We start from the raw sequence: 27,297 nt of genomic DNA, 5'->3' as shown, positions 1-27,297 counted from the left end.
AATTATTATGAGTCTCATATTGCAATATTTGCATTGCACACTTTTTTTCCAACTGCCCCGAACTGAGCGAGTCGGTGGAGTTGATTTAGTGTTTGCTCACATCTGGTCGGAATTTGCGAAGTGAAATAGTTTGCAAAATATTTTGCTTTAACAAGGGCTGGATCAGACTGGATTTAGTTATATTCTTTTGATAAGGATAAATACTAAATAGAATAGGTAAGTGTGTTAAGTGTGATATTTGACTCGTGTCACGTACGTACGTATGAAGCTTGGTTGGTTGGTGCTGTGCCAATTTTTAGTGCGTGGTTTCCGGAAATTGGCTGTAAACTGATAAATAAAAATGCGCATATTTATTAATAATTGACGACATGACTTATCTGGTTATAAATTGTCTTCATTTTTAGGAAGAAGTTCTGCATTGAGGCTGGTTTTATTCATGACGACGACAATTTATATCCGGGGAGCAGCATGACGAGTCATTATTTACCAATTTGAGGCGTGTCCCCAAATTATGTGACGTAATATGGCGACGTCCACGCCAACAATGGTGACCCCGTGACCTGGACACCCCTCTGATAGGCTCTTTTAAACGGAAACATTCCAATATCAAGTTGAACACGGTATTAATTAGTCTTAAGTCGAATCCAAACAGTATAATGGATTCACGACAAGAAGATAACGCTTCGTCGCCCTCGTCGACATTTTTATCGCCTCGTATCCTTCTCACCGTCTCTGCCATGGTGCTGGTCCTCCTCCTTGTGTATCCGTTCCTTATCCTCGTTACATTTATTGCCTTTGTGTCCGGCTTTGCCTTCATCCACTATTTCGACACGCATCTGTCCTCTCGTGTCGACAACCTCGTTGCCAACTGGACCGGCCTCAAAATCGCTCCTAGAAAAGTACGAATTGTCCCCAAAAAGTTGAAAGGTTCATTGTCCTCGTCAACTCTGGCCGTGACGGATCCCTTGTCGTCAGCGTCGTTGTCGTCATCGGACATAAAAAGGGTATAATCAAAGTATTTTTATAATGTTCGTAATTTAGAAAACAACCCATGCATAATTAATACTTTTTCCGTCCTAAAAAGTAGTAGCACAAAAACCCAGCTTTGGCAATTTTTTGCACGTGCAAAATTAAGCAAAAAATTCATAATTTTTGATTTCAAAATTTTATTTGAAGTATAATATACAAAATATCACCAGCTAAAAGCAGAATTCTTCCGCTTTTGCGCCCTACTACAGAAAACAATGCTGGAAACATTCAATTTTTAGTACATTAAAAATACATTTATAATTATTTATAATTATTATTGCAGGATCGGCCCAATTCGCCACCAAACAGCCTCCAAATCCCACCCTCGACCCTTGAGCACTCCCCCGTCTTTACTCCGACGCCATATCACATGCCAAAAATTGAAGAACTGAATCTCAAAATCGATCCTCGCCTCGATACTTCAATTTCTAAATTCGTCAGTACAGTTTTCGACTATTACATCGGTCCCGATTGGGCCCCCTTCCTGACCCGGCGTCAGTTGAAATTAGCTTTTAAACAACTCCTCACTAACCTCGCGGAGAGGGTGAATCTCCGCATCACAAAAAATCCAGATTTTCCTGTCGAAATCTCAAAACGGAAACTCATCCCGTTAATTCTTCATTACACTTTGAAAATTCAAACTCATCTGGGCGGACAGGACGGAGCAGATTTAATTTTCCCTGAGGAAAAACAACACAAAATAAGACTACGGATTAGACGACTCTGCAGAATGATTATATTTAACTGCGTTCAAAACGAGGATGAACAAAAGTGCAGGTTATGGATGGAGTTATGCATCGCTGTTTTGAGCGATGGAGTTTTTTGGAACTTGTTTTCGCTGGGGAGAGACCAGATTCCAGAACTGGTGGGGAGCGTCGCCAACGCCTGGTTAGAGGAAAAGTTTAACAAGAGTGGGCAGCAAGATGTGAGAAACGATGGGATAGTTGAGGGGAGCCAATATTCAAAACAAGATGAAGGCGAGTAATTTATTTTGGTTTAATAATCGTATCAAAATTTCACATGGCTCGAATAATATTTTTTTTACCTTGTTTTACATAGATTCTGACATTAAGACTCCCATGGGCCATGACGAAGTAGACCTTATGAACCCACCACCGCCAATTCCCTTCCTCCTCGACAACTTTCTCGACCCGAAGGACTCTCTCGAACAGCCTGATCCTATCGTGTCCCGGTGGCGACCCATGCTTAAAGAAATAATCGATGAAACCGATCTTCTCTACCCGCTTATCCAGTACTTGAAACACGTCGGAGGTCAGAAGGCGCTTGCTTACCTTCAAGCTGTCCTCGACGATTCGCCTGATGCGAGGGATCACTGCAGACGCGTCCTCGAGGTCGAATACCTGCCAGGATTCTGCAGGTCGAACTTCTTTCATGAAAATATGGGCCTCAGTCGAGTCGAAGAGGGGACGGAAGTTGTAACGGATAGGTCACCAGGGACGGCTAGGTAAGTAATTAACTGTTAAAATTGCAGTTTTGTGCAAAAATTCAAAGCTAACACGGGAATTCAAAGCTAATTTCACTAAATTGTCTTTTTCTTACAGACGAATTACAAAATCTCATTCCCGATCCTCCTCCTACGGTTCTAAAACTAATCAAGGATTCTCTGACATTTTGCGAATCGAGTCCGGCATTGTCGACGGACTTCCGCTCTATTCAAATGGACCGTCATCAATTTCTTCGTCACAATCCGCATTTTCAGGAGCTTCTGCCGTTCTCTCATGCAATGACGTCGTCGAAACGGATTCATTCTTTAGGAGAAAGTCTCCCTTGGAAGATATGGTGGCAAAATTTTTGAAATCTAGTCTATCAACTCAGCAGACACAAAATCAAAATCAATCTGGTGGCGGCGGTGTTGGAGGCACGTCATCATCGGACAGTTCGAGTGTCAGGAGTTTGGAAAGCAGTCCATCGAAACGACCCAGCCCGACGCCATCAAAATCGAGGAGCGGCATTGATTCGAAATCATATCATGATTTAGCCCATAGTGAGGTTGTCAACAGGGTCAAAATCCATGAAGAGAAGTGCCACGTGCTCGACACAGTGGAAAATGTTGGTAAGGATAAGCACAGATCACAGATCTACGCGATATAAGAAACATACGATTTTTGGGTTACAAAATAATTCGTATCTCTTTATTTGCAGTTATTTCGACCCTGTTGTCCTCCACCCACCCTGCTTCACCCTACCTTATCCCCCTTCTCTCCTGTTGGCTTCCCTTTCTCGAACCTTACCTCCAACCCAGCTTCGACTCCAAAGTAGACCAAGAGCTCAAAGACTTCCTCACTCTGGATTTGTTCATCACGTCCGTCGACTTAATTACGGACGCTTTCAACGCTAGTGGAACCAGTGACACAAATATAACGACGACGACGACGACAAAAGCAAACTCAAAAACTGATAACATTCCTCCCCCTATTTTAACCAGTAGTAGTAGTAACCCTCATAAGGATAAGCTTGGCCATGATATTGTACAAAACTTTTTGAGATCGCTGTTAGATATTATTTTTGTCTCGAAAATCGTGGACGTGGACAAGTTTATAACTCTTCTGGGGATGAATCGTGACTATATTTTTCTCTTTTTTGTCGATGTGTTAGACCTCGCTGTAGCCGAGTTGTTTGGCGATTGTTGTGATATTGTTGGTAATGAGAATTATGGTGGTGGTGGTGAAGATGATAAGATTAAGGATAAGAAGTAAGAAAAGCTTTAATTTATTATTATGAGATGTAATGTAACAAGAGAAATATTAAGTAAATTCAAACGCTTTAATAACTTTCGCAACAATTTTGTAAAAGTGTCAGGTTTGTGTAGATGGGTGATACCAGTTTTTTGTAATACTTGGTTCGACTAATCAGTAATTAGTTGAACCATTTACATGATTTTTTAGATGCAGTTGTCACCCGTTTACGTAAACGCGTCATTTTTACATGTCGATCATTTTATTTCAAAGTCATAGAAACATTTCGAGTCAGACTTGGGTGTTTGAAAATAAAAATGAGTTTGGAAAAATAATTTTGCAAACCTTTCACATTCTGCTCTCTTATCGATATCGATTTTAAGTCGGATTCTACTTGTTGCGTGTAATTTGTTAAAAGCTTTGTGAAAATCATGGGTCCTCGATCTGTGTCTCAAGGTAAGAATAAATAATAAAACCGGACCGAATATCGAGCAATGTTAACAGCTCTAATTTTTAGTGTTCCAGCAATTTCAAGCCGCTCGGACCCAGTTTGCCCAGGCCATCGCTGAATTAGCCGGTCGTCCCGATTGTATTGAACAGGCAAGGAAAAAAAATCTTGTTTTATGTTTATTTCATGCCAAAAATTTCGTCCTAATTTCGACCACTTTTATTTAAATCTCAGCTCCTCCAAGAAAACGTACTCGGTCTTCTCCAAGGCCTCCTGTCCGACGTGTCACCCACAATTCAACAAAATGCTGCCCTTGCAGTTGGTCGTTTGGCGAGCCATTCTCTCCCCGTGGCAGAACTCGTCGTTCGAGCGGACCTCCTCCGAAAGCTGATCTCTATCGAAGCAGATCGTCCCAATGTGGGTAGAAAATTGATGAACAAATTTATTTTACCCATGCCTCCCATTTTGCAACAATTTGTACATCTTACAAAAATTATTTTGTTTACAGCGCTATCTCAAAAGAGCAGTCCTCACCTCGCTGAAATCCATCGTGAAACAATCCCCGGAAATGGCCAAAGCTGTCATCAGTTCCGGTGGGATGGACTTTGTGATCTCAGCTTTGGAAGAATTCGACTCTGGTGTGAAGGAAGGGGCCGCTTTCGTTCTAGGATTCACCGCCCGGCACAACTTGGCCTTAGCGACGGAAGTTATTGGCGCTGGTATGTGTGAATCGGCTTAATTTCCGAAATGCAAATTAGTCTGCTATATAAGTTTAATTTCAAACTTCTCTCCCCTCAGGAGCCGTCCCACTGCTCACGCTCGCCCTTCAAGAACCCGAAGTCAATGTTCGCGTCATCGCATCCAGTGCTCTCTCAGACATTGCGAAACATTCCCCTGAAACTGCGCAAGCCGTTTTGGACGCCGGTGCGGTGCCTCATCTTGTACGAGCGAGTGGAAATCCAGACGCAAGATTGAGACGGACAGGTGGAAATGGCATCTAATTTTATATTTGATCTCACTGGCAAAGAAAAAAATACGACGTGCAGTCTGGTCGTGTTGATGGGTGGTGTCACTTATAAATTATGTTCTTTATACTTTAGCCCTCTTTACCCTCTCATCTATTTCGAAACACACCATGGACATGGCGGAGACTGTGATTGAGGCTGGCATCTTCCCTCTCGTCTTGGAACATGCGGGTCACCCGGATGAATTAGTGCGGTAATGATTTATCTTATCTATCTTCTGTCAGATGGGTGAGATAAAATTAAGACGAGTTGATTTTTTTAATAGAAAAGCGGCCACGTCACTGATCAAAGAAATCGTGAAACACTCTCCGGAATTGGCGAGGCTTGTCGTGGAAGGTGGTGGACTTGGCGTACGTAGAATAATATTAAAATTAATACTCTATAGACGTTGACTTGTATCTCTAAGATTCGTTTCCTGACTGTTTGTTAGGTGTTGGTGAACTCGATTGTCCGCAACAAAGGGGAAAACCGCCTCCCTGCCGTGCTCGCCCTTGGCTATATCGCTGGTCATAATCCCGCCCTAAGTTTCTCCGTCATCTACTCCAAAGGCGTCGAAGCGCTGGCTCTCGCGCTGGACGAAGAGGCAGAAAATGGAATCGGCGCTGCTGCTGCGTGGTCTTTGGGGTGCGTACATGTAAAGTAAAAGTGTGACAACGAAGGCCGTCTTAGCTTCGTAGTGCACAAGATTTCGAGACTTTCAGAAATTAATTTGTCATCCATTTCGTGAATATTCGACGTCATTTACAAATCTTTGGGATAAAGTGCACAGGATATATAATAGAAAAAGTTTCCCATTTCCCCCTAAAAATTGAGTATTACCCAATTTTTCATACATTTACAAACTAAACTCAGTGTGTGGTTTTGTTCATGATTTTTTGGTGACAAATCGATTTGGCTCTGGTTCAATGAATGAGTACACACTACACAAAAGAGAGGATCGACCATATTTCAATATTCTTTTCCCACTAGACATAATCTAATCCACTTATCTTTCTTCTCCACAGACACGTTGGACGTCACTCGGACGAGCATGCGAAACACATTACGAGCGTTGGGCTACTTCCAAAAATCTTGCAGGTATGTACGTGTACTAGTTATTACGAGATGAAAGTCATCATCACTCCACAATAATTTCATGAACTTGACTCAATTCCAGGTTTACACGTGCAAGAATGCTTCCGAAGAAATGAAACTGAAGGCGAAACAAGCATTGAAGGTAGAACGTTCAGTATTATTTTATTTATTCGTTTCCTTAATTAAATTAATAATCGTAATTATGTACATGTACAAGGACGACGATTCTTAATAATTCTTCTTGCCTTCTCTTAATTAGTCTCGTATCACATAATTTCTTAATTACTACCGAAATGCACAATACCCTTTTTGCATGATAGAACAATTCATCAAAATGCATACGACTAAAATTCATGTATAAAATATCGACAAACGCAATACGTAATAATAATAACAATAATAAATTAAATACTTTATGTCCCGTCTTAAGTACGCCGTTAATTAATTAAATGTAGGTAGGTAGACACACTGTTCTTAAATGCTGTAATTTCCATTAAATAATTTGATACGTGTTTACTTAGAAGAATTACTTAGAAGACTTTTGTTACACATATTATGTGATGGCTTATCATTAATTAACTAATATTTACCATTAGCTTTTTTAATATTGATTTCTTTTTTTATAAATATTTTTTTTAGATGATCCTGCTCCGTACCGACGATCTCGATGCGGTCGAACCCCTCTTGACCCTCGCTCCTCCAGAGATTTTCAAATACGTCGTCGCCCAATATTCCAAGGTATGTTAAGTTTGGAAATTCTGCAACGACGTGGACGGCGACGATGTCGCTGTTCCCTCGGTCGTCGTCGTCGTCGTCGCCACTCTCGAATACTCCCCAGACACCGAGGACCCCTTAACTTTCTGCATCTTGAAGGCATTCACGGCGGAGAAGACTCGATTAAACTTTTGATAAATGCCTTGATAAAGGATCGATCTCGTCTCCTTTCTCCCACTCTGGATCAGAAGGGGTGGCGATGTCGACGACGACATGGGGGACGAAGGTCTCTTCGTACTCGTTGTTGTAGTGATGGGGTTCGGAACCACAAAATTTGGCGTTGTTACTTGCGACGATGGCGTCGAATTGATAAGATGCAAGCTTAACGTACTATAAACAGAGGTAGACCGCGGCGTTGTTGCCGTGATCGAAGTTACCCTCGCGCTGTTGTTGGGACTTATTATCATACCAGAACTTCCCGTCGATATGGAGCGGGTCAAGCGACGATGCGTTTTTGGATGGCCTTCGACCATTATTTAAATATTTTTTACGGGAAACAAAAAAAAATTGAGATTAAAATGGTAACTTTTTCAGCATACTTATATAAAAAGTGGGAGTCAGTCAATTTATGAAGTTTTTAGTTGTGCGGCATAATCGCCAACTTGGACAAATCTTGGGTCGGTACTTGTAAAAAGAACGTGGTGCCGTTCTTACTACTCCCACTCGATGAGGACGGCGTCGCCCCGGTCGTCGTGATCTGAATCGTTGGCGTCAACGGGGGCGATGATGATGTAGAAGACGTGGAAATTTTCCTCTCAAGTTCCTCCGCTCGCGTTTGCAACGACTTTCCCTCACCACCACTGTTCCCTGTCTGTTGTTGGTGGATGGACAAGCGGATAAAGTACGAGTCCAGTTGGAGCTTGGTCGTATTCGAAGCACTGTTTGTCGTCGTGGTGGTATCGCTGGTGGTGGTGGTTGTGGGTTGCTCCATTTCCAACTCCATCATGACCATTTCTCTGTCTCTCTCTTCTTCTCGGCTTTCTCTCTGCGGATAAGAAAAGTACATGATTTTCATGCCAGGGCCCATTATAATTTCATTATTCGGCCGTGTAGTATGGATGGATGGGTATTATGAATTGTTGTGTTGGATGGGCTGTTGTTGTTTCTCTCGGTGTGTTGACAATGTCGAGCGACTGGACTACATAAATAGTGGTGGTGAGGAAAATATGATGGTATGGTGTGTCGTCTTAAATTGTGCTGGGTTTCGTAAGTAAGTGGGTTGGTTTGGTCAGTCGTGCGGATACCTATTCGTACTTATGTACTTCAGTCTAGATAGCTATGAACTTTCACTCTGTATACTTTCTTTTTGCTGTGTATGCAAGGTGTGCAGCTCGACTAACAGTAGTTAAGAGAGAGTAAATGAAATGAAACCTAAATATTTAGCCGACTGGTCAATGTCTGTCGCAGTTTTTTGTTACCAGATAAATAAAACGCATAGGTTACCCATTTGACAGAAAGGAAGAATGTCTCTATTATTTCGGGGGTAGAAGGTTTGCCAATTTTTCTTTTCGCGATAAAACAATCCTATTATAAAACTTGCAACTTTCATGGATAAACTTGGATGAATTGGATCGCAATTTGTTGCCCTTTACGAAACGAAACCGCAACCTTTTTTCTTCACGGTCAGTTATTACGGGTCCAATTTAGAAAAAAAAAGTTATGCATTCTTTTCCGCATTTCAAAAACTTTTCCATTTTGCCAACAACAACTGGATTACTTAGATATTCACTTTCTCGAAAAGTAAGGCGGGCTATGCATCCATTTTCTGTGTCCTTCCATAACACAGTAAATTGATATTGATTGAGGGAGATTGATTGGATTGGGAACAAAATGTGCTTGTCAGTTTGCAAAAGTCTCTTTAATATCGTTTCTTCCCTATAACTCTGGTTGGTGTGTGTGTACCATGCATCCTACTCGTGTAGTAAATAGTCTCACTTTCTCCTCTAGTCACTAGTAAGGACACGGTAAATAATGTGGTAATAAAATTTTTGGTGATAACTTCGGTAACAAATTTGCAAATGGAAAGTTATAATTTGCTTCCTTCTTGAAATCTAATTTTCTCTGGAAAGTTATGAACTTAAATTTCCTACCCAATTATTGTTACCATTTTGGTCTTGATTTTATTACCAAATTATTCAGAGTGCCCAACATATTACTCCCATTAATTCACCCGCTTTTGTTTCCCGTCCGTCCATCCATGTCGTCCCTGTCATGTCATGTCGTGTCGTCTTTTTCTATTCATTACGATTTTATAGGTCGCATATCGGTCAGTCACAATTGTCTCTCTTAAACTGTTTCCCTTTTCCATTCAATTTCATTCCCCCTTAAAATGCAATGTCACCAATTTCCTCATAATTTAGGCTTAACTATCCCATTATTTAAACAGTCGTGTCACAGATTTCGCCATAAAATAAACTAGACAAACTCACCTTTTACCGCAAATTGCTCTCTTGTCCGATGTACTAATCAATACTGGGCGGATCGATAAGCTGCCCACTTTTTAATTGTTTTCTCCTCCTCACTTTACGCACTATTTGACAAGTCTTCTTCTTCTCGTCCAGCAGCAAGTCGTCACTCGCAATGTCCACCTTTTCCAACTCGAGGTACACCTTAGTACTCCGCGTCACACACTTGTACCCGTAACCGGTCCGCAGTTCGGGTTGAAACGCGTCCCACAAGAGGTGAAGTCCACTCGATGAAGTACTGCTTCCAATTCGCTCGTAGGGATCCCAACAATTCGGAGTTTGTAACTTTTCCGAATTTTCAGTCAGCTTTTTCTGAAAAAGTTTTTTCTTCCCGTGCGGGTTAAACAGTTTGGTAGAACTTCCCCTAATTTCAAGCCCACCGTTGCGTCCTGCACGAACTTCTGGGAGCGAGTGATGCTCAAAAATCTCGATTCGCACAGATTTGTTAGTTTTGTTATGGGATGCAGAAGAGATCCCGTTTTCACTCAGACTACTTGTAGTGAGACCGTTTTGCTCTTGGTTTTTGCTGAGCTGGTGGTGGTACTGGTGTCGATTAGGTGATGCTGCCTCTTCTTCTCTGACTAGTTGCAGCCCCATTGACGTCAATGAAACAAATCGTATGAAATGCAGGTTGTAGATAGCTTATGGTTACTCGCTCTCTCTCTCTCGTTATTGTGTGGAGCTATTAACCTGTAAAATAAATCGGCTGAATTTTACTGTATGACACGATTTACAGTGTAACATGAGTAATAATATTGTTAAGAGTTATTGGAAATGCGTGCTTGGCCGTGTTTGGGATAATTTTATGACGGTGCGAGATATGCCCATGTGACGAGGAGGACGCTAATCTATTTTGTATTATTGATAGTAGTGGATCGATTTTTCCATGATTCATTAATATTTCCTCAGTCAGTGTCAACTAAAGAACGTAGGCACAGTTGGTGTGACAAGTATGTAAAGTAAGGTAAAATGTATGTATTAGTAATTTATTTACTCCAGCCAGAAAATGATTTATGTGCGAAATGTGGTATGCAGTTTTAGAGGACAAGGACGTGTTATTATTATTATTGGTTGGTTTGGTGGGTAATATATTTGTGGGATTAGCATATGCATCATGGGCAAATGTGCATGAACAGGAAGAATTTTTTTTTCTGGTTTATTGTATTATAAATGTTTGATAAATTTTTATCATAGGCTATTTATAAATGTGTGGTGGGCTGGTGATAAAATTGGTAAATTTGGACTGATCTGTTAACTTGTAATAATTTTGTAGTCATTTTATAAATTAGAAATGCGGATTTATAAAAATGGTGCGATTTGTTGTTTCCTACTGGTTGTGCAAAAATTTTAGCAAATCTGCAATCTTTGCAAATAATATCTAATTATGCGGATTCTTAATTTTTCCGTTATACATATTTGCTAATTTTTGCAATCTAATAGTAAATACACACGTCAAAATTGACTAATCTTTAAAACGGTATGTATGTGCCTATATTTATTTACCGCTTGCAAAAAAAACTAATTTTACAAAATCGGCAAAATCCCCAATTTTCCAAAATCAGCAAAACCCTTGCTCCCCACCTTGACGTGACTACACCCATTACTTACGGAATTGTTACGATTTTCATTCCCCCATTAAATATTCCTTCTCTTCTTTTATGATGGCTATTTATTTATGTTTGTCGAGATGATGATGATGATGGATGCAAATATGATGCGATGATGTTAAAAGGGAGTAAATGTATTATTGGATTCTGTTTTACATTTGCATCTCGGCCGGCATTGACGCAAAACGCGACATGATAAAGTGAAACGACACGGGTTAACTCACTACACTGCTACTCTGGGAATTCTCCGCTCTTTACGAGTCGCCTTGAGCTACCAATACTATTTTATGCGGGGAGACCTTTACTTCACTTTAGCCATGTCAAGCTTTATCCGTCCGTAATGTCATGCCGGAAAGGAAAAATGGGGCATCAATTCGTTCCGGATTTACGAAATGAAAACCAAAGTGGTGATCAACAACGTCAATGTGATGTAATTTCAAAATAATTTGCATATAGAAAAAAACATGTTGCCAAAAAAGCTATCATTGTTCTCGATTGGATTATAATCAGGGATTTTATGCCAAAATTTATGCTTTAATGTAATTTGAAACTGTCGTAACAAGTGACGTTTTGAAATTGCATTGCTTGTAATTCAAATTTTGCAAATACTAAGTTGCAAAAAATTTAGTTCAAATTTTGTAAAGAATCCCAGTTTTAGAACTTTGCAAAAACTTGCGTATTGATTATTTTGCATAAATTTCTTATTTCTGTTAAATCCACGTTCCTACCCTTTACAAATATTTAATCAAGTTTCTCCTTCGTCTGATAGGTTTCTAAGAATATTGGAGAAATGACGAGCAGATTTTCCCTATTTTATTTACTTCTCTCTGTTGTTCCACGATCTTCATGATGTCGAATTGAACTCGGGAGAGAAATGATGTTGGCAGTTTCAGCCTATTTTTGGACTTTTTTGTTATCTCTGTTGCTACCCTGGCTGGTCAGAGATTCCCATGCCGTCCCATAAATTGGGGGCACTCACGTCAGAGCAATTCTAATATTAGTACAAAGTCATCCTTAAAACGGATTGTCTTGCCTTTAAAAAGAGTCTCCTCGTATTTATTTAGTAAAATTCAATTCAAATTTTTAAAAATCGTTTCGAAATTTTCATAAAAATTTTATAAAAATTGCGAAAAAAAATCAGGTTATAAATCTATCGTAACCGTTTAGTAGCACACATCTCTTTACTCTGTGAATTAAATAATAATAATTTCACACAAATTACACAGCTACCCGTTTAAATACTCCAAATTTTTACCAAATTTTTACAAACGAATTTTGAAGTTATAAATCAATCGTAAAAAGTTTTGTCTTTATTTGGTAAAACAATTTTACAAAAAAATTCACCTTTACAAACATTAATTCGAGTGAATTGCCACATTAAATAATTTAATTTTCTATAATCCTAAATAGATCAAAGAAATTTCCTCGTACGTACGTACGCATTCTCCTAAATTTGATCATACATAGGCAGAATAATCCACGTATTTACTAGGTATACTTCAACGTGAGTGCACCCAATCTCATCCCAATGACGCAAGAACGAAATGTACGGGAGCAGCAAAATTGTATCTGACAAGTAAAGTTGAGATTTGGGATTTGTCATTTGGGACGACGAGAAAGAGAGAGGGCGACTATTTTTGCGTAAAATGTAGAGGAGGAAAACTAGTTGAATGAGCATTTGTACAACAGAGTGGGTGACTTCAATGTGAGATTGAATTCTATAATTACTTGTGTACATACGTAACGTCCTCAACCTTTCTATTCAGTTAACAAAACGTGGCAAAAATTAGTTGGCAAGTAAACTTTTGTACAAAATTGATTTAATCTACGTGGACAAAAGTTTACAACGCGTGTATTCAATTACTAGTAGTGTGCAGATTGCGCAATTTCGTAGATTTGATTACGTCCATGGGAATGTTTGCAACGTGGTAGTTTTAAGTATATTTCGCTAAAATTGAAACATCAATAACCCGAACGTTAACAAGTAATTTCTGTGAAATTCGTGGTCACAGAAAGCTACCAGAGTTTCGCAAAAATTGTATTGTTACTGTTCGGTGACAAATCGCCACCAAATAACCCGAGAAATTTTCTGCAAAATTCACTATAAATTTATCACAGAAATCTACCAGACTTTCGCAAAATTTATATTTTTACTGTTCGGTGGTAAATCGTTACCAGTGTGGTAAATTGTTACCAACTTCCTTGTTTTGAATGTCATTTACTTTGACATTACGCAACCACAGTCAACGACTTATTGTTGATCTTGGACTTTTAAACTGTTGTCGAGGTCGTGATCTCTATCCATTTATATTTCTGCCTTGTTACAAAACATCACAATTATCCACTTCAGTTAGAGTTAGAAATAAATTTAGTTAAATATTTTCATATTTACATTATTTAATGTCTTCATAAGAAAATCAACACTTCTTGGTATTTGGTAATTGTTGTCATTAGTATGTATGCATGCAAATTAGTGGTGTGGTCACTCGTCATCATCCCAACTCGCTAAGTACATATTATACATATTTGTTATTTATTTAGATAATAATTACTTACTTTACTTACTGGACAAGTTGAAGGCTATTAAATATTTATATTTTTAATACCAAATTCTAACACTTGTTACATAACAATCCCTGGTTTTACACAGATTTTATGATAAATCTCGATCACGAGACTGCATCACGTTACAAACAAACAAACAAAACCCTGAACATAAACTTGATAAATAATTATGATAATTATTCTGATGACGTGTTTATGACGAGCTAAAAATTAACTTAGGTAGCAAGAAACGTTTGAAAATAGAGCACTTTTTTCTTCCAAGATTATTATTACCTACTGTTTTTAAATAATATGTATGTAAATATGTAGCTTTCAAAGTATGTAATTAGCAAAAAAATTGGCATGTGGTCACAGATTAGGTGCCATTTATTGCTAAAACGAAAAAACTTGTCAATTAGTAAATAAGGAGAATTGTCCCAAATTTGTTGGAATTAAGGTCACGACTTTTTCGACACGGCGAGACTTCTGCCTTCCGCAGAATACTGGACTTTTGAGCCTTTGTGCGGAAAGGTTTTTATCCATCGACATCATTTTAGCCAGTTTTGACGAAAATGCCTCCTACTTCCGTCCGCCGACTAATGAACAAAGCACAGTCGTGGTGGGAATGAATGGCGCTTATCGGCCTATGCATATGCTCAGATAAAGCGTATGTAAAGCCCGACAGGAAATGAGACTTTCACATTATTTACACTATGTATCCCTCATAGATACACTGTAAAAACTGTGGTAGCAAATTGTTACCGGGTGGTGTGTAAGATCAATTTGGTTCCATATAGTCACAATTTGATACCAGACAGTAACTTACTGTTTCCCAATTTTTTACCAATCGTTACCAAAAAATAGAATTACCTAATGTCCTTACCTTTCGATAACCACTTTTACTCCAAAATTATTTAGAGTGCAGACCTCTTCCTCTCACATTTTTTTGCGTTCCTTTCGCTTATTCAAAACGAGTAGGCGACAATGAATCGAGCCATAGAAAGGAAATATATAATCGACAACATGGCAGGATATTTTTGTTCACAAATTGCAATCCATGAGTAGAGTAGACTACTGGGTAAAAGTAATCTGGGGACCTTTTGTTTGATAAATTGAATACTAAAGTGCCAGCCGGAGAAAGAAAAAGTCGGCACAAAAATAAGTGGGAGAAAGTCGTCATGTTTTTTATTCCAAATTTCGCTTTCCTAATTTGTATGCCAAAATATTGAAGCATAAAAAATTGACAGAAAGTATGCAAAATAATTCGGCACAGAAAGTTGTCGTCTTTTTTTATCCCGAATTTCCTAATTTTTATGCCAAAATATGTTTTGCATGCATATTTCCTCTAAAAAAAATCACGATTTGACCCAAAATCCCACTTAATTAAGGATACTTTACTAATTCGTTCCGTAATTAGCGTGTCACTGATAACGTTTCATTTCCCATGTGCATGTGAGCACATGCACCTGTGCTTTTTCTGCAAATGCATTCAGATCAAATCTACCCTAATTAATAGTGTCGTTGAATTGTTTCTATCCGGATTTTACCATCGTGTAATAACCAAATAGGTCGTGGGTGGATTGAACTATGAACGTACGTGGGTGGTTGGGTGGCATGCTCCTGTTTAACATGGTGACACGTAACATGTATCACGTTTCTCATACATATTTTTATTTGCGCACGACGCATCGTGGAGAAAGTTGAGTGGAATTGAATTGCTCTCTTTCGTTTCGTGGCCTGCCTTTTGCCTTTTATGAAGGAACGAATTCACATTTTTCGTGTTTGCATAGGCAATAATATTCTGCTGCGAGCACAAAAAAACATGTACTTCCGTCGTCACCTTTGGTCAAGTCGGGTTTGCTGCTCAATTTAATATTACTTTTTTCGAGTGCTTTCACCTTCTCGACTGAATGGAGAGGGGGGCATCGTGAAGGATGTGACGATAAAATGAGCTGACGTGCTGTAATCATACCTGTTCAAAAATTTAGTTTTCATTCATAAGTCATTCATCCTGATTACTGAGTGAAGATTTTCATTCACATTCAATCATTTTCGTTCAAATTCATTTCACTTCACTTCATCTGACTTCATTTGTTACTTCACCCCATGTATTAACCATACGGTGAAATGGGTGAAAAATCCCTTCATTCACAATCATTCATCTGAAATGACGGAATCCTTCTGTCATTTTCATTTAAATGACAGTATTTTTATTTTTATTCACTATCATAATAAGTCAAATGAATGAAAGTGAACAGGTATGGCTGTAACGTGTTATGGCAAAGAATAAAATGATGACATCGTTTCTGCCCATCCAGAAAGGATTTAGCTGTAAAATAAGTAAGCTGACAAGCTGTAAATGTGTCATGGCAGAGAATACTTATTAAAATGATGACATCTTTTCTGTAAATCCACATCATGTACGATTAGATATTCCATCAGACTCGTGTGGATAAACATGACGAGTTAAAAATTTGATGAGAGAAACAACTGCGATTTTCCTATCAAATGTTACTTTAGAATGGATGCATTTTCTCGATAATTTAGCAACACGAGGAGAAAATCAATATTGGTTTGTGTACTTTGTTTAAAACTGCATGGGAATTTTCAACGCGTGGGTAAAATGATGACAAGTGATATTATCATTCCAAGTTTGCCGATATGCTTGCAAACTAGTGTGCAAAAATAATTTGCAAATGTTTGCCCTAATTTTACTAAAAAAAATTCTCCTCAAAATTTACTACTTTTTTCAAAAATATTTCATAATTTTGTCCAAATTTTATATTCCAGATTCTCCCCAAGGATCCCGGAGCTCGTCGCAATTTCGTGGTATGTTTTTCTGTCTCCTCAATTTTTTATCGTTCGTTATCGTTTCTTCCTTTGTTTTACTTACTCGACCTCATAAATTGACACCATTTTCGTTATCATAATAGTGCACATAATTGATATCATTTAATCGATAGTGACTCCTTTTATGATTTTGTGACTCCCATTATTTTATCCCTCACTGCAAAAAGCGTCCTTTTGTTCATGATTTTAACTCCGTCGAGGAGAGAAACAGTGTTTCGTACTTTGTACCCTCTGTAATGACGCAATTCACTAGGATGTTTGTAAATTATGCAAATTTTGTAATATTTGTTCACTTTTGGAAACGTGGACAAATATTTAAACAGAATTTAATGGGTTACAAACACAAAAGAGTGAAGTATTATTAGTAACAAGAATTATTTACTTGTTAAACTGTTCCAGTAAATTGTAGCTGCGTGAAATGAGTGTGAAATAAACATTTCCCCCAGTTTTTCCCACTCGTGGCGAATTTGTGCGAAAAAATTTTGCAATTTTAAGAAACACTGTCAGTCATGAAATCCTGTTCGATTCCATTATTCAAGCAAGTCGTACTTCAATGGGCCATGCATACGAAATGTGCCCTCTGCTTTTGCACAATTTCATGTTCCACTCCCCATCACCCCAAAATAATTGCAAACTTGTGCAAAAAATATTGCACCCCACCCTTTCTGCACGGCCGTCACCCTATAAATATACTATTTCTCTTTTATCACGACTTTGTGCCCCTTTGTTCTCAGTGATTCCTTTGTGCGACGATTTGATTTCATGATTTGATTGAGCTCTACTCCGTCTCCTGAATCATTATACGATATGATTTACCACATTTCATCTCCTATTGTCTTTTGCGATATCGTTATCATGCGTTCTCCTTACAAGCAACGCTCCCTGATTTAATGAGTTGCCAGAATTTGATGTCACACAATGTACGGCACGAGGAAGTCGAGAATTGTGGTTGAGTTGGCCAAAATTAATTCCCGATAGTAAATTCGTTACTAGAAATTTTGGCAAAATTTGTATGGCTTAATTTTAGCTACAGAGAAAGTACGTTGTCCAATTAAAATTAAATATGAGTCACAAAGGAGAAATGAAATCATGGGCAAAATATCTACGTTACTACAAATTTCTTGGGTTTTCTGCCAGAGGTGAAATACCTACAGTGTGGGTTGGGGTTATTGAATTTGACCATTTTTTGTGGTGTCATGATGAGATCCGGATCTTGACTTGAAGTTGAAGTTGATTGTTTCGCCTTTGTTTTACAGACGTCAGGAGGCCTGCGGAAAATCCAAGAATTGCTGACACCCGATTGTCCCGACATTTTGAGGGAGCATATCCAACTGTAAGTTTTTGGAAGGTGTCTTTTTTATGTGTTACAAAGTTTGACAAAATTTCGCAAACTATGCAAAATTATATGGTAAAAGTTGTATCTTTCAGGGACGATATTTACTACTTTCAAACTTTATGCATAATTCAATCCAATCCACACGAAAAATGATTGATAGTATAACGCCTCGTAGGCCATTAGTCCATTTATGCAGATTCAGGACAAGGATGTAGATTTAGATTAAGCGTGGATTTTATCAACGCTTCTTCCGTGTTTGCATTTTCAGCCTGACTTTGTGACGATATACATACATATTTTTTGCTTTGGTAAAAATCCCTGATCAATTCGATACCGTGTAGAACCTCTGACTAATCGCAAAACATACATGAGATTTACATATGTACATACATAAGTAATTTATACGTAGAGAGATAAATATCTGTATGTAGTTCACTGCATTAAACAAGTGTTTTGTCACACTTGTTCAGGTTAGTCACATTTGCATACTTCAATTTAAGTATGTGCACATGTGTGCAAATTTGTGTTTCGCATGGCACGAGGTACGTATCGTATCATGTTGTTTGATGATGATTCATTCCACTCCACTTGACAAGATTTCATGATATTGTGTCGTATGCAACGTAGTTTCTTTACCAAGATCGTCGAGAGGACGATCTTGTTGGGCTGGGTTTTCTTGAGTGCAATTAAGCCTCGACTCGAATGACGTAACGTGACTCATAATTTGATTGCTTCGTGATGTGTCCACCTTTCTGGTGACTAACTAACTTTAGCTGTGGGATAGATTTTTTGAAAATTTGTGTGCAAAATGAAAATCATAGATGTACATATTTGGAACAACAATGTGCGAAATTCGCGAATTGTCACATGTATTTTAAGCATCTCTGCAAAATAGAATAAACACGAAATTGGGGTGACGTACATTGTAAATATTTAGCAATTGTGCAATTTAATGAGATTATGTTGCACTTTGGGGTCGTAAAACCCCAATTAATTTACAGCTTTCAAGTTTCGATGCATTTCCCAAATTGAACTTGAGGGAGACAAAGTTACATAAGTAGTTTGAGATTCGCACAATGTATTTGTTAGAGGAGGAAGAGTGACGCAAGTGGATGTCCAAAATTAGGTCTCATCTAATGCAATCACTCAACCTTTTAATTGGATCTCTTTTCTGTCTTTCATCCCTCGTTTGTGTTTCTACCTCCTTCGCTGAGCTTTGTCAAGGCAAGTGATTGATGGATGAATAGATCTTCAGGTTTTATTTCGGATATGGGAAAAACAGGGATGGCAAAATTGATGCGAGTTTATTATAAATAGATAAGAAGAAAAATGACAGATTTTAAAATGTATGAAGTTAAAAAAAATTAATTTGTTAATATGTACATAAATATCATTTCATGTGCAAATTTTAGCGAAATTGTGCTCAAATACTTTATGTGTGTACAACTAGAAAATAATGATTTACTAGTTAGAAGCTTGGTTAAATTAGATTTCTAATAAAATAATTTCGTATCTCTTAAAATTACTTGTGGCTGTAATTTGGCAAAATTGTTTTTGCCAAATTATGTAGAATTAGTTTACAAATAAAATGCATGATTTCCACGTCTAATTTAAGATTTTAGAAAAATTAACTGATTTAACAAATCTCTAGGTGCTCCACTTTTATGGCGAAAACTACATTTTTACATATATATTAAACTATACGTTTCGTTCCAAAGATTTCGCACAATTGTATTTTTGCACTCTACAGTAAACTACATCAATCATTGCAAAGTTTCTGTGAAAAAATGCATAAATTGATGCAATTTCAATTTTTTCTCTTTTTTTAGCATCAACTCCTGCTTTCCTCCCGACATTGTGAACTACTTCTCGCCCGACTATCCACAAACTCTACTCGATCGGATTGACCAGTACGCACCCACGCTCAATATTGACCCCTCACTCTGGACGGAAAAGCTGTTCTCCGACACTAAAATCCCGACGGACGTGAAGGAAGAAATTGTCGCCTTGCAGAAATCCGTCTACGTCAAGAACAAGGAGCAGCAGCAGCCGGCACAAGCCATTTCCGGTGCGAATGATCAAGACGGTGGTGCTGGGGGTCGACGCAGGTCAAACAAATCCGGCACGGCTATCAACATGGGTGGCGATGCGAAACCACCACTTCCAATGTGAAAGAAATTTTTTAACAAAAAGCGTGCCAATTCTGTGTCATATATATTTATGTACATATTAGTTTTTAAGCCATTTTTATGTATAAGCAAAATGTCAGAATTGTATTAAAACAAGCTATTTTTGGGAAGGAATTGAAATAGGTTGCAAATTCACATCTGTAATTGCAAAAAATAGTATAAATGAATAAATTGTGAAAAAAATGGTGCATATTTTTCCATGTATGAACTTAAAACTGGTTCAGAATTTTTAATTTTTTCAAGGTTTTTAATCATTTTATATAAGAAATAAAAATATTGAAATAATGTATGCTCTCGAGTTGAGAACTCACATGATGTCATTCTAATTTAAAAAAATCATGATCTGTGCCCTGGCGCAGTGACCTTCCATCTTTGAACTCGCCGTGTCCCATGACTTTAAGAGTGCATCTTGAAAGTTTCAAGTTTATATGTTTTTTTCGTTCACGAGTTACCAACGGACGGACACAACTGTCTTATTTCTTAATTCAGCACAAAGTTTCTTCTCCCGTAATAATACGAACTTTGAACTTATGGAAATGTCATCCAAACTACAAATTCATTTCCGGTCTAACAAAGCTATTTAGTAATTGCATTTCTGTTACGTTACCTATTTGCATTGAACCGATTTATTATGCATGCATGCCAGCCGAGTATGTACCTGAGTAATGACACACACATCCACTAATGACAGACTTCCTGCCGCAATTATTTCCATAATATTTGCACATTTAGTTTTCCCACATGTAGTTTTTTATTGCCACTTCACTCGCCAATTCTTACACAAAAGTAATAATTCATCATATCGAGTCTTGGACAAGTATTTAATACTTTCATAAAATTAGCTCGCCTTAAAACCTACCTGCATTTAGTGACCAATTAGCTCATCATTAATTAACAGCAGTAAAAATATTAACAGCAAACAGTTAAGATGACAATATATACAATTAGGTACAAACCGTACACATAAGGCAAAAATAACAACAACGACGACGACGCATCCATTTTTTCTGCCCAAAGTAAATCTGAATACAATGCACACAACAACACAATTGCATAATTTATCATAAATATAAATACTAATGATGTTTTCATTCGCCTGGATAAAACAAAACAACGTGGAAGAAATAAGCTGAAAACACAGCGTGGTAAAAAACAGTAACCATTAAGTAAAGTACTTGTTACACAATACTACCTACGTATTTATGCTGACAGTGACAACCTAAACAAAAACATGCCAGGAAAAATACAGCAAATCTCCCAAAAATACAATCACGCCATACAAAAAGACTGAATATTAATATTCTTATCTCTAGAAAAAGCCCAACCTACCAGGAAATCAATTCATCAATCAAATCATTCATGAAATAAGACGTAATTCTCCACAAAACTATGACAGATTTACCAACAAGGAAAAAAGATTGACTTATTTCATACACTACTACGGATTAGTATATAATAGTCAATAGATATAAATAAATTCTACTCGTATCGTGACACGATAAGAATAACGACCGGATCACCGACCGATTAGTAAACTGAGATGTTTTGTCTTTCTTCTCTTGCATACTGTGCGAGTTGAGTTGTTTTTGTCTTGTGCTGGACAGGATTTCGTCATATTTTCGTTCTTCTAATTGCGTTGTTAATTTTTATATCGTTAGTAATAAATGTATAATGTAGAGACAAGACAGATATACGAGACAGGTGAAGAAGAAGTAAGATTTCCTTTGTTTAGCTGACAAGTTGTCACACTCACAACAACTACAATAAAATAAAGGATTTGTGGGGGGTCTACCTACTCAGGAGGGGAGGTTGTGTACTATCAACTCCCGGATCCTACATCCTTGTCCTGATTTTTGGATGATTATTTCGCAGGCATAATTTGTTTTGTTGATTACTACAACAATGCTCATTCAGAATTTTAAATTTTAAAAATACTAAGAATTTCAAAAAGTTGAGTTTGATGTTGGAAATAAGAAAGCAACTATCTGGGAGTATAATGTTGAAAGAAATTTGAAAATCGGAGTAAAATTGGATTTTTGGCGTGGTTTTGAATGAGTGAAAGCTGGAGTGAAAGCGATTTATGGGCACATTTGAGTGGGTGTGGCGGGCGCAAATGTGGCCATGGCATCAAACCACTTCAGGGTTCTTGTACATTCATGGGACACTACAAAATATCCAAAGGGCATCGAGATCCGGGAGTTGATAGTACACAACCTCCCCTCCTCAGGTGTATGTATGACTTTGTCAATATAGTGTGTCTCCTGTCTATCTATTGTTACATAAATAGTTGATTTCGTTCAAAAAACTAGTAGAAATTCAATCTTGAACGGAATGATGTGTGAATACTAATAAGTTTTTTGCCTTGTCTTGATAATCAAGGCGGAATTAAATAAGACACTGAGAAATTAAGGCATTCAAGATTACAATCTCGTAAATTATTATCCTAAACTAATAAATAAATCATGATAGTTAAGAACTTTGACGCCATACTTTTGGAATTGCTTTTAGGAACGTAACAAACACGAGAAAACCAGTGGCCGGATGACGACAAGATTTAGAACATGCAAAATTTTCGTAAACAATTAGTCAGATTAGTTTTAACTGGTCCTTATGTTAATGTGATAATACGATAATTAAGATTTTTTAGGCTGATTTCGATCTACCCCCTCCACAAATCCGGCTGGATTACCGACAACCATGTGAGCTTGAATGTTAGCACTCAGTGTTTCCCAGACTGTCGTGGTTATCGTGGATGGTGGCGTTATCTTGTCCCCTGTAGTATCATAAAATAACTAATGATTATTGACAATTTGACAACCATGATGATTTATGTTTTCTAACCATCGGCAACTTTAGCTTGGCCTTCTTGCATCAACTCGGTTTCCATGTTCAAACTTGAACTGCTCACGTCCGTGAACGAAGTATTGAGAAGGTCAAGGTTCACGGAAGAGGAGGACGCGTCACCCGCAGCGCACAAATCGATTTCGAAACTTTCAGTCTTTTCCTCCTCTTCGTCACTGCTGCTGTCACTTTCTTCCGTCGTTGAAGTATTGGCCTCCTCCTCTTTGTCCGAGATGTCGTCGAGACATCGTGCAATGGCACGAATTCGTCTGGTCACGCTGCTTATTCCAGTGGCAGGAGGAGTGTCAACATGGGAGGATGAAAGTACTGATGAATTTGAGACCGGCGTCTTTCTCAGGGAGGGAGAATGAGCCAAGATGGGAGAGGAGCAGCTCAGTCTAGATAAAAAATGAGAATTTTATAAGACGAATGTTGCAAATCTAGATAAAACATTGCAAATAAATATTGCGAAATTGGATACACAGAAATCAAAATTCATAAGAAAAGTTGCTAGTTATAAGAAAACACTGCAAGCTGTATGAAAATGTTGCAAAATTTCGTATAAAGTATAGAAAATTTTCGTAAAAACAATTTAACCTTGAAGAATTAACTAGACACGAATCGCCAAACGTCGCGTTAGTCGACGATACCGCAGAGAGATCTAGATTTGCATTTTCTTCGTCCCCACCACCAATTCCAACTGCCACCTCGACTTCCTTATCAGATTCGGAAAAGTCTTCCGAGATGGGTGAAATATTCCACAAATCGCGTCTAAGTCGATGAACGGGTTTCAAAATGGGGCTCGACAAAGAAGAATCCGAATTCAAATTTAACTCCATCTCAACGCTGAGCGAGTCTGGAGATCCGTCCGCACTTCCAATCCGTTTCCGGTGGTGAAGGATACGATCCAATTCAAGATCATCTTCGTCCTCTTCACTTATTTCTTCTACGACATGAACTCCGTTGAGATCGATGGAGCGTCGTTTACGAAACCAAGCGGTCGAGGAGGAGCTTAAGGCCGTGTCGGAGTCGCGATGCTTGTAGGATCGGGTGCCAAATGGGGTTTCGTTCCGATAAGAGGAGAGATCGGGTCCAGCAGATTTTGTACGGCGTCGACTATTTCAGTCAAAAAATTAAGAAAAATGTCATTAAAATTTTATCAATGATGATTTAAAATATAATTTAGTTCCAATTATATCACTTGAAAGAAAATACGAAACAACTAAATTTTGATGTATTCTTATCTTACGGGATATTCCTCGTCGTCGCCACCATCCTGGGTCTTCTCCCGGCCCCACCACTACCACCACCCACACCCAACCCATAATGATGGTAATATGGCAGTCGGATGGGTCGTTTCTTGAACAGCATTTCAGTCACCTGATCAGCCCCATCTTCCCACCCTTCGTCTTCTAAAATGTTCATGTTTTGTAGTTTCGGTGCAGAATCAGGATTTTCAGGGATGGACACAAAACCCGACGATTGATGGCGATCGTGCAAAACGCCAATCATAAACTTTAACGATTTGAGATGAATGGGAAGTTCGTCCTTCCAATCTTCGTAAGATTTCGATTGACTCGTCGGGTCGGCAGCAGGGTCGCCGATTGCACGGAATAATTGGTTTTTAGTGTCACCAATCTACAAGAGAAAGGATGAAAATTAGTGTATTTTCTTCACAACAATTAATTCTGATAGTTATTTATATTTTACCTTGAGAGATTCAACCTTCTTTCTCAGATCCTCATCCAGATCGACGACCGGTTTCGGTGTAACTTTATTTCCAACAATGTGAACATTATGCTGATTTCCGTTCCCATTGTTCTCACGAGATAAGTCCTTACTTGGCGGTGGACATCCTCCATTAGTCGCCATTATAATTTACAAAATTGCGATCGAAAGTAGTCGATATTACAAAATTACAGATCCTTTCGTTTCGTTGTCTTATCGATGTCAGTTTAAGGTTAAAAACAGTCCTGTAATTAAAAATCATCACAAATACATACAAATTACAATTATTAATTATTCCAGAATAATTATAATTATCAACTACGCAAAATTTTCAACACAAAAGTGAAATCAAAACTAACCTTGTCCAGCATTAACATGCACTCTCGTCGTCCAAAAATAATTAAAATAATTAGCTTCACCCCTCATAAAAATTTAAAGTTTAATTGTTCACATATTAAAAATAGTTTGGCTGTCCGTTTTCTAAAAATTGATTCGTTTTCTTTGTGACGGAGTAGTTAATAAATTGTTAATGAACAACAGGTTGGTTGGCGCGGGTTTCGTGGTGGTGGAGCCGTCAGAAGGGAAAGGTGTCGCTGTCCGGCCAATTCCAGTTTCTCGGAGAAAATCCGATCCCTGAGAAATGTGAGATTTCCAGAAAATCTCACAAAAAATTTTAAACATTCATTTCAAATTATATACGACATTAGATAAGAATATTGCAAATTTTGCATGAAAAGGTGCAAATTTTAACATTTGTCACGGAACCAATAATTTTCGTGTAGCTAAAATTTTTCTCATAATTTTGTTACGCCCAATTCAAGTTTCTCGGAGAAAATTCGATCTCTGAGAAACGTGAGATTTCCAGAAAAACTAAAAAAAATTAAAATGAATTAAAATTATTAAAATTAAAAATTAACAACTTTTCAAATTCTTTTGCATGAAAAGTTGCATAAATGATTTTTTATATTAATAAAACTGCTGACGACGTTCCGCCCACCTAATAACAAACTCAATGTTTTAAATTTTCTAAAAATATGACTTAAGACATCAAACATGTTCATATAAATTTATTGCAAATATTTATTTAACTTATTTTTTATAAAAATAATATTTTTATCTAGAAATGATGAAACAAAAATATGAAAAATTGCACATTTTAACGATTTGTCACCGAACGAATAATTTACGTAGGTCAAATTTGTCTCAGAAATTTTGCTACCACATTTTTTAGAGAATAAAAATACTCACATATTTATCCTGAGGGAGGATAAATAAGACTGAACTTTTCACTCTCCTCATGCTTTCACTTCCGTTTCAACCCGGTTTATTCTTCTGTTCAGTGCAAGGTAAATAACAAAATGGAAAAAGGAAGGAAACAAACAAGTCGGAAGACTTGAACAGTGTCGCACTGGGTAAACATTCATGTCTAAAATGCAAATATTTGACGAAGCAAGAAATGAGAAATACAATGAAGAAATTTAAAATGAAAAAAGACTTACTCCTGTTAAGCTTTAACCTAAGCAAAATTGTCCAAATAGAAACCTTCCGTAATTTTAGTTTAATATTTAAGTATTTATTTCGACGAGATTAAGATTAAGACATAAAATTGCGTAATCCTAGAAACTAAATATGTAAATGCTGCAAATTTTATTTTAATAGACTCAAAGAATAAAACGGCATATGATTTTACTATGTAAGTTAAGCAGGTAGACAGAAAAATGAACTATTGTCCAAAATATTTAATTTGCCGCAAGTAATATGGGAATGGGAAGGTATAATAATTACTATAAATTGCAACATATTTGTGAGTAACACAATTAAAAATTGAAGGTTAGCATTAGCTGCATTCTGATATAATAAAGAAGATTATCATTATTTCGCATGTTTCACGTCGTTTTTGGTTATAAAGCTATCTGGCTAATTTTTGTGATGAGTAAGATCACGTTACCACTTAGCAGTATATTTTGAATACTAATTTTTATTTCGTCTGAATTTCAGTTCTCTTCTCACAAATTGATCTTCGAAAATTTTTTGCTCCATTTAAAATTTTTATTCTGAGAGCAGACCGAGTTTTCAAACAGTTTATATTTTACAGATAAAATTTACTGATTTTTCAATGTAATGAAAGACATTTTTTCTCACAAAACTATTTCTAAGGCTAATTTATTGATAGTGATTTTTTATTATATTAAAGTCTGTCGCATAATGCTGAGACATTCGCTTTCTTCAGACTATGACGATTGAATTGTGACGAGTATAGAAATATGCCTTTAAAAATACAAAATTCTTATCTTCTCTGTACATACACATATCTATCGTGTCCGCTCATTTATATGCCTTTTTGACATTTGACATCCTGCCACTTTCACCACCAAATATTTCTTAACACGTCTCTTTCCAAGGATAAATATTTTCTCCAGATCGAAATCATATATCCGCCTTTTTACCATGCTTTTTCCCCCTGTTGTACAGTACAACAATTCAAAAAATATCAACCAAAACCAAACCAACAGAGCAGAAGTAAAAGTACAGGAAAGGAAGCAACTGAATAAATAAATGTAAACAAGTCATGTGAATCATAACAAAATGTAACAACGGACGGGATCCAACTGTACAACAGCAAGGAATAAGGGGATGTAAAGAGATGTCTCCATCTCGTTATGAATTTTTTAGCGGAATAATACACACAAT

General features: G+C 37.5%; 3 protein-coding genes, 1 long non-coding RNA gene and 1 other non-coding gene across 10 annotated transcripts; 3 read left to right on the top strand and 2 right to left on the bottom strand.

Annotated features, from left to right (window-relative positions):
* Positions 1–77: 77 nt before the first annotated feature.
* Positions 78–3,824, top strand: LOC110853342. Of its 2 annotated transcripts, none has more exons than XM_022101606.2 (6): positions 78–216; positions 405–1,004; positions 1,313–2,006; positions 2,089–2,494; positions 2,592–3,103; positions 3,193–3,824. In XM_022101606.2, exons 2-6 carry the CDS (start codon positions 657–659, stop codon positions 3,744–3,746), a joined length of 2,514 nt encoding a protein of 837 aa, XP_021957298.1. In that variant the 5' UTR covers positions 78–216; positions 405–656; the 3' UTR covers positions 3,747–3,824. The 2 variants fall into 2 exon arrangements, with proteins under 2 accessions (XP_021957298.1, XP_021957299.1); XM_022101607.2 differs by having other exon boundaries at positions 181–322.
* A 332-nt stretch (positions 3,825–4,156) lies between these two features.
* LOC110853564 (sperm-associated antigen 6-like) lies at positions 4,157–5,841 on the top strand. The gene is made up of 8 exons (XM_022101850.1): positions 4,157–4,181; positions 4,243–4,325; positions 4,408–4,590; positions 4,682–4,892; positions 4,972–5,157; positions 5,274–5,391; positions 5,464–5,548; positions 5,629–5,841. Exons 1-8 carry the CDS (start codon positions 4,157–4,159, stop codon positions 5,839–5,841), a joined length of 1,104 nt encoding a protein of 367 aa, XP_021957542.1.
* A 567-nt stretch (positions 5,842–6,408) lies between these two features.
* On the bottom strand, positions 6,409–13,689 carry LOC110853070. 2 transcript variants are annotated; one of them, XR_004835472.1, is made up of 3 exons: positions 13,675–13,689; positions 9,476–10,201; positions 6,409–8,031 (listed from the first exon to the last, which is right to left on the bottom strand). It is a non-coding gene; the product is annotated as an uncharacterized LOC110853070 (long non-coding RNA). The 2 variants fall into 2 exon arrangements; XR_002548186.2 differs by lacking the exon at positions 13,675–13,689 and having other exon boundaries at positions 9,476–10,225.
* Positions 13,690–15,858: 2,169 nt separating this feature from the next.
* Positions 15,859–21,047, top strand: LOC110853069. 2 transcript variants are annotated; one of them, XR_004835474.1, is made up of 3 exons: positions 15,859–16,491; positions 17,769–17,845; positions 19,678–21,047. It is a non-coding gene; the product is annotated as an uncharacterized LOC110853069 (transcript). The 2 variants fall into 2 exon arrangements; XR_004835473.1 differs by lacking the exon at positions 15,859–16,491 and having other exon boundaries at positions 16,685–17,845.
* Positions 20,769–25,174, bottom strand: LOC110853118. 3 transcript variants are annotated; one of them, XM_022101357.2, is made up of 7 exons: positions 24,966–25,174; positions 24,589–24,851; positions 24,128–24,516; positions 23,476–23,994; positions 22,879–23,276; positions 22,252–22,810; positions 20,769–21,829 (listed from the first exon to the last, which is right to left on the bottom strand). In XM_022101357.2, the coding sequence occupies exons 2-6, from the start codon at positions 24,748–24,750 to the stop codon at positions 22,671–22,673; spliced, it is 1,608 nt and encodes a 535-aa protein (XP_021957049.1). In that variant the 5' UTR covers positions 24,751–24,851; positions 24,966–25,174; the 3' UTR covers positions 20,769–21,829; positions 22,252–22,670. The 3 variants fall into 3 exon arrangements, with proteins under 3 accessions (XP_021957049.1, XP_021957051.1, XP_021957050.1); XM_022101359.2 differs by having other exon boundaries at positions 20,769–21,795; XM_022101358.2 differs by having other exon boundaries at positions 20,769–21,795; positions 22,278–22,810.
* Positions 25,175–27,297: the final 2,123 nt, after the last annotated feature.

Source organism: Folsomia candida, unplaced genomic scaffold, assembly GCF_002217175.1.
Source record: "Folsomia candida strain VU population unplaced genomic scaffold, ASM221717v1 Fcan01_Sc008, whole genome shotgun sequence".
NCBI lineage: Eukaryota > Metazoa > Arthropoda > Collembola > Entomobryomorpha > Isotomidae > Folsomia > Folsomia candida.
The sequence above is the reverse complement of the archived record's forward strand: the minus strand, read 5'-3'. Positions and strand labels throughout refer to the sequence as shown.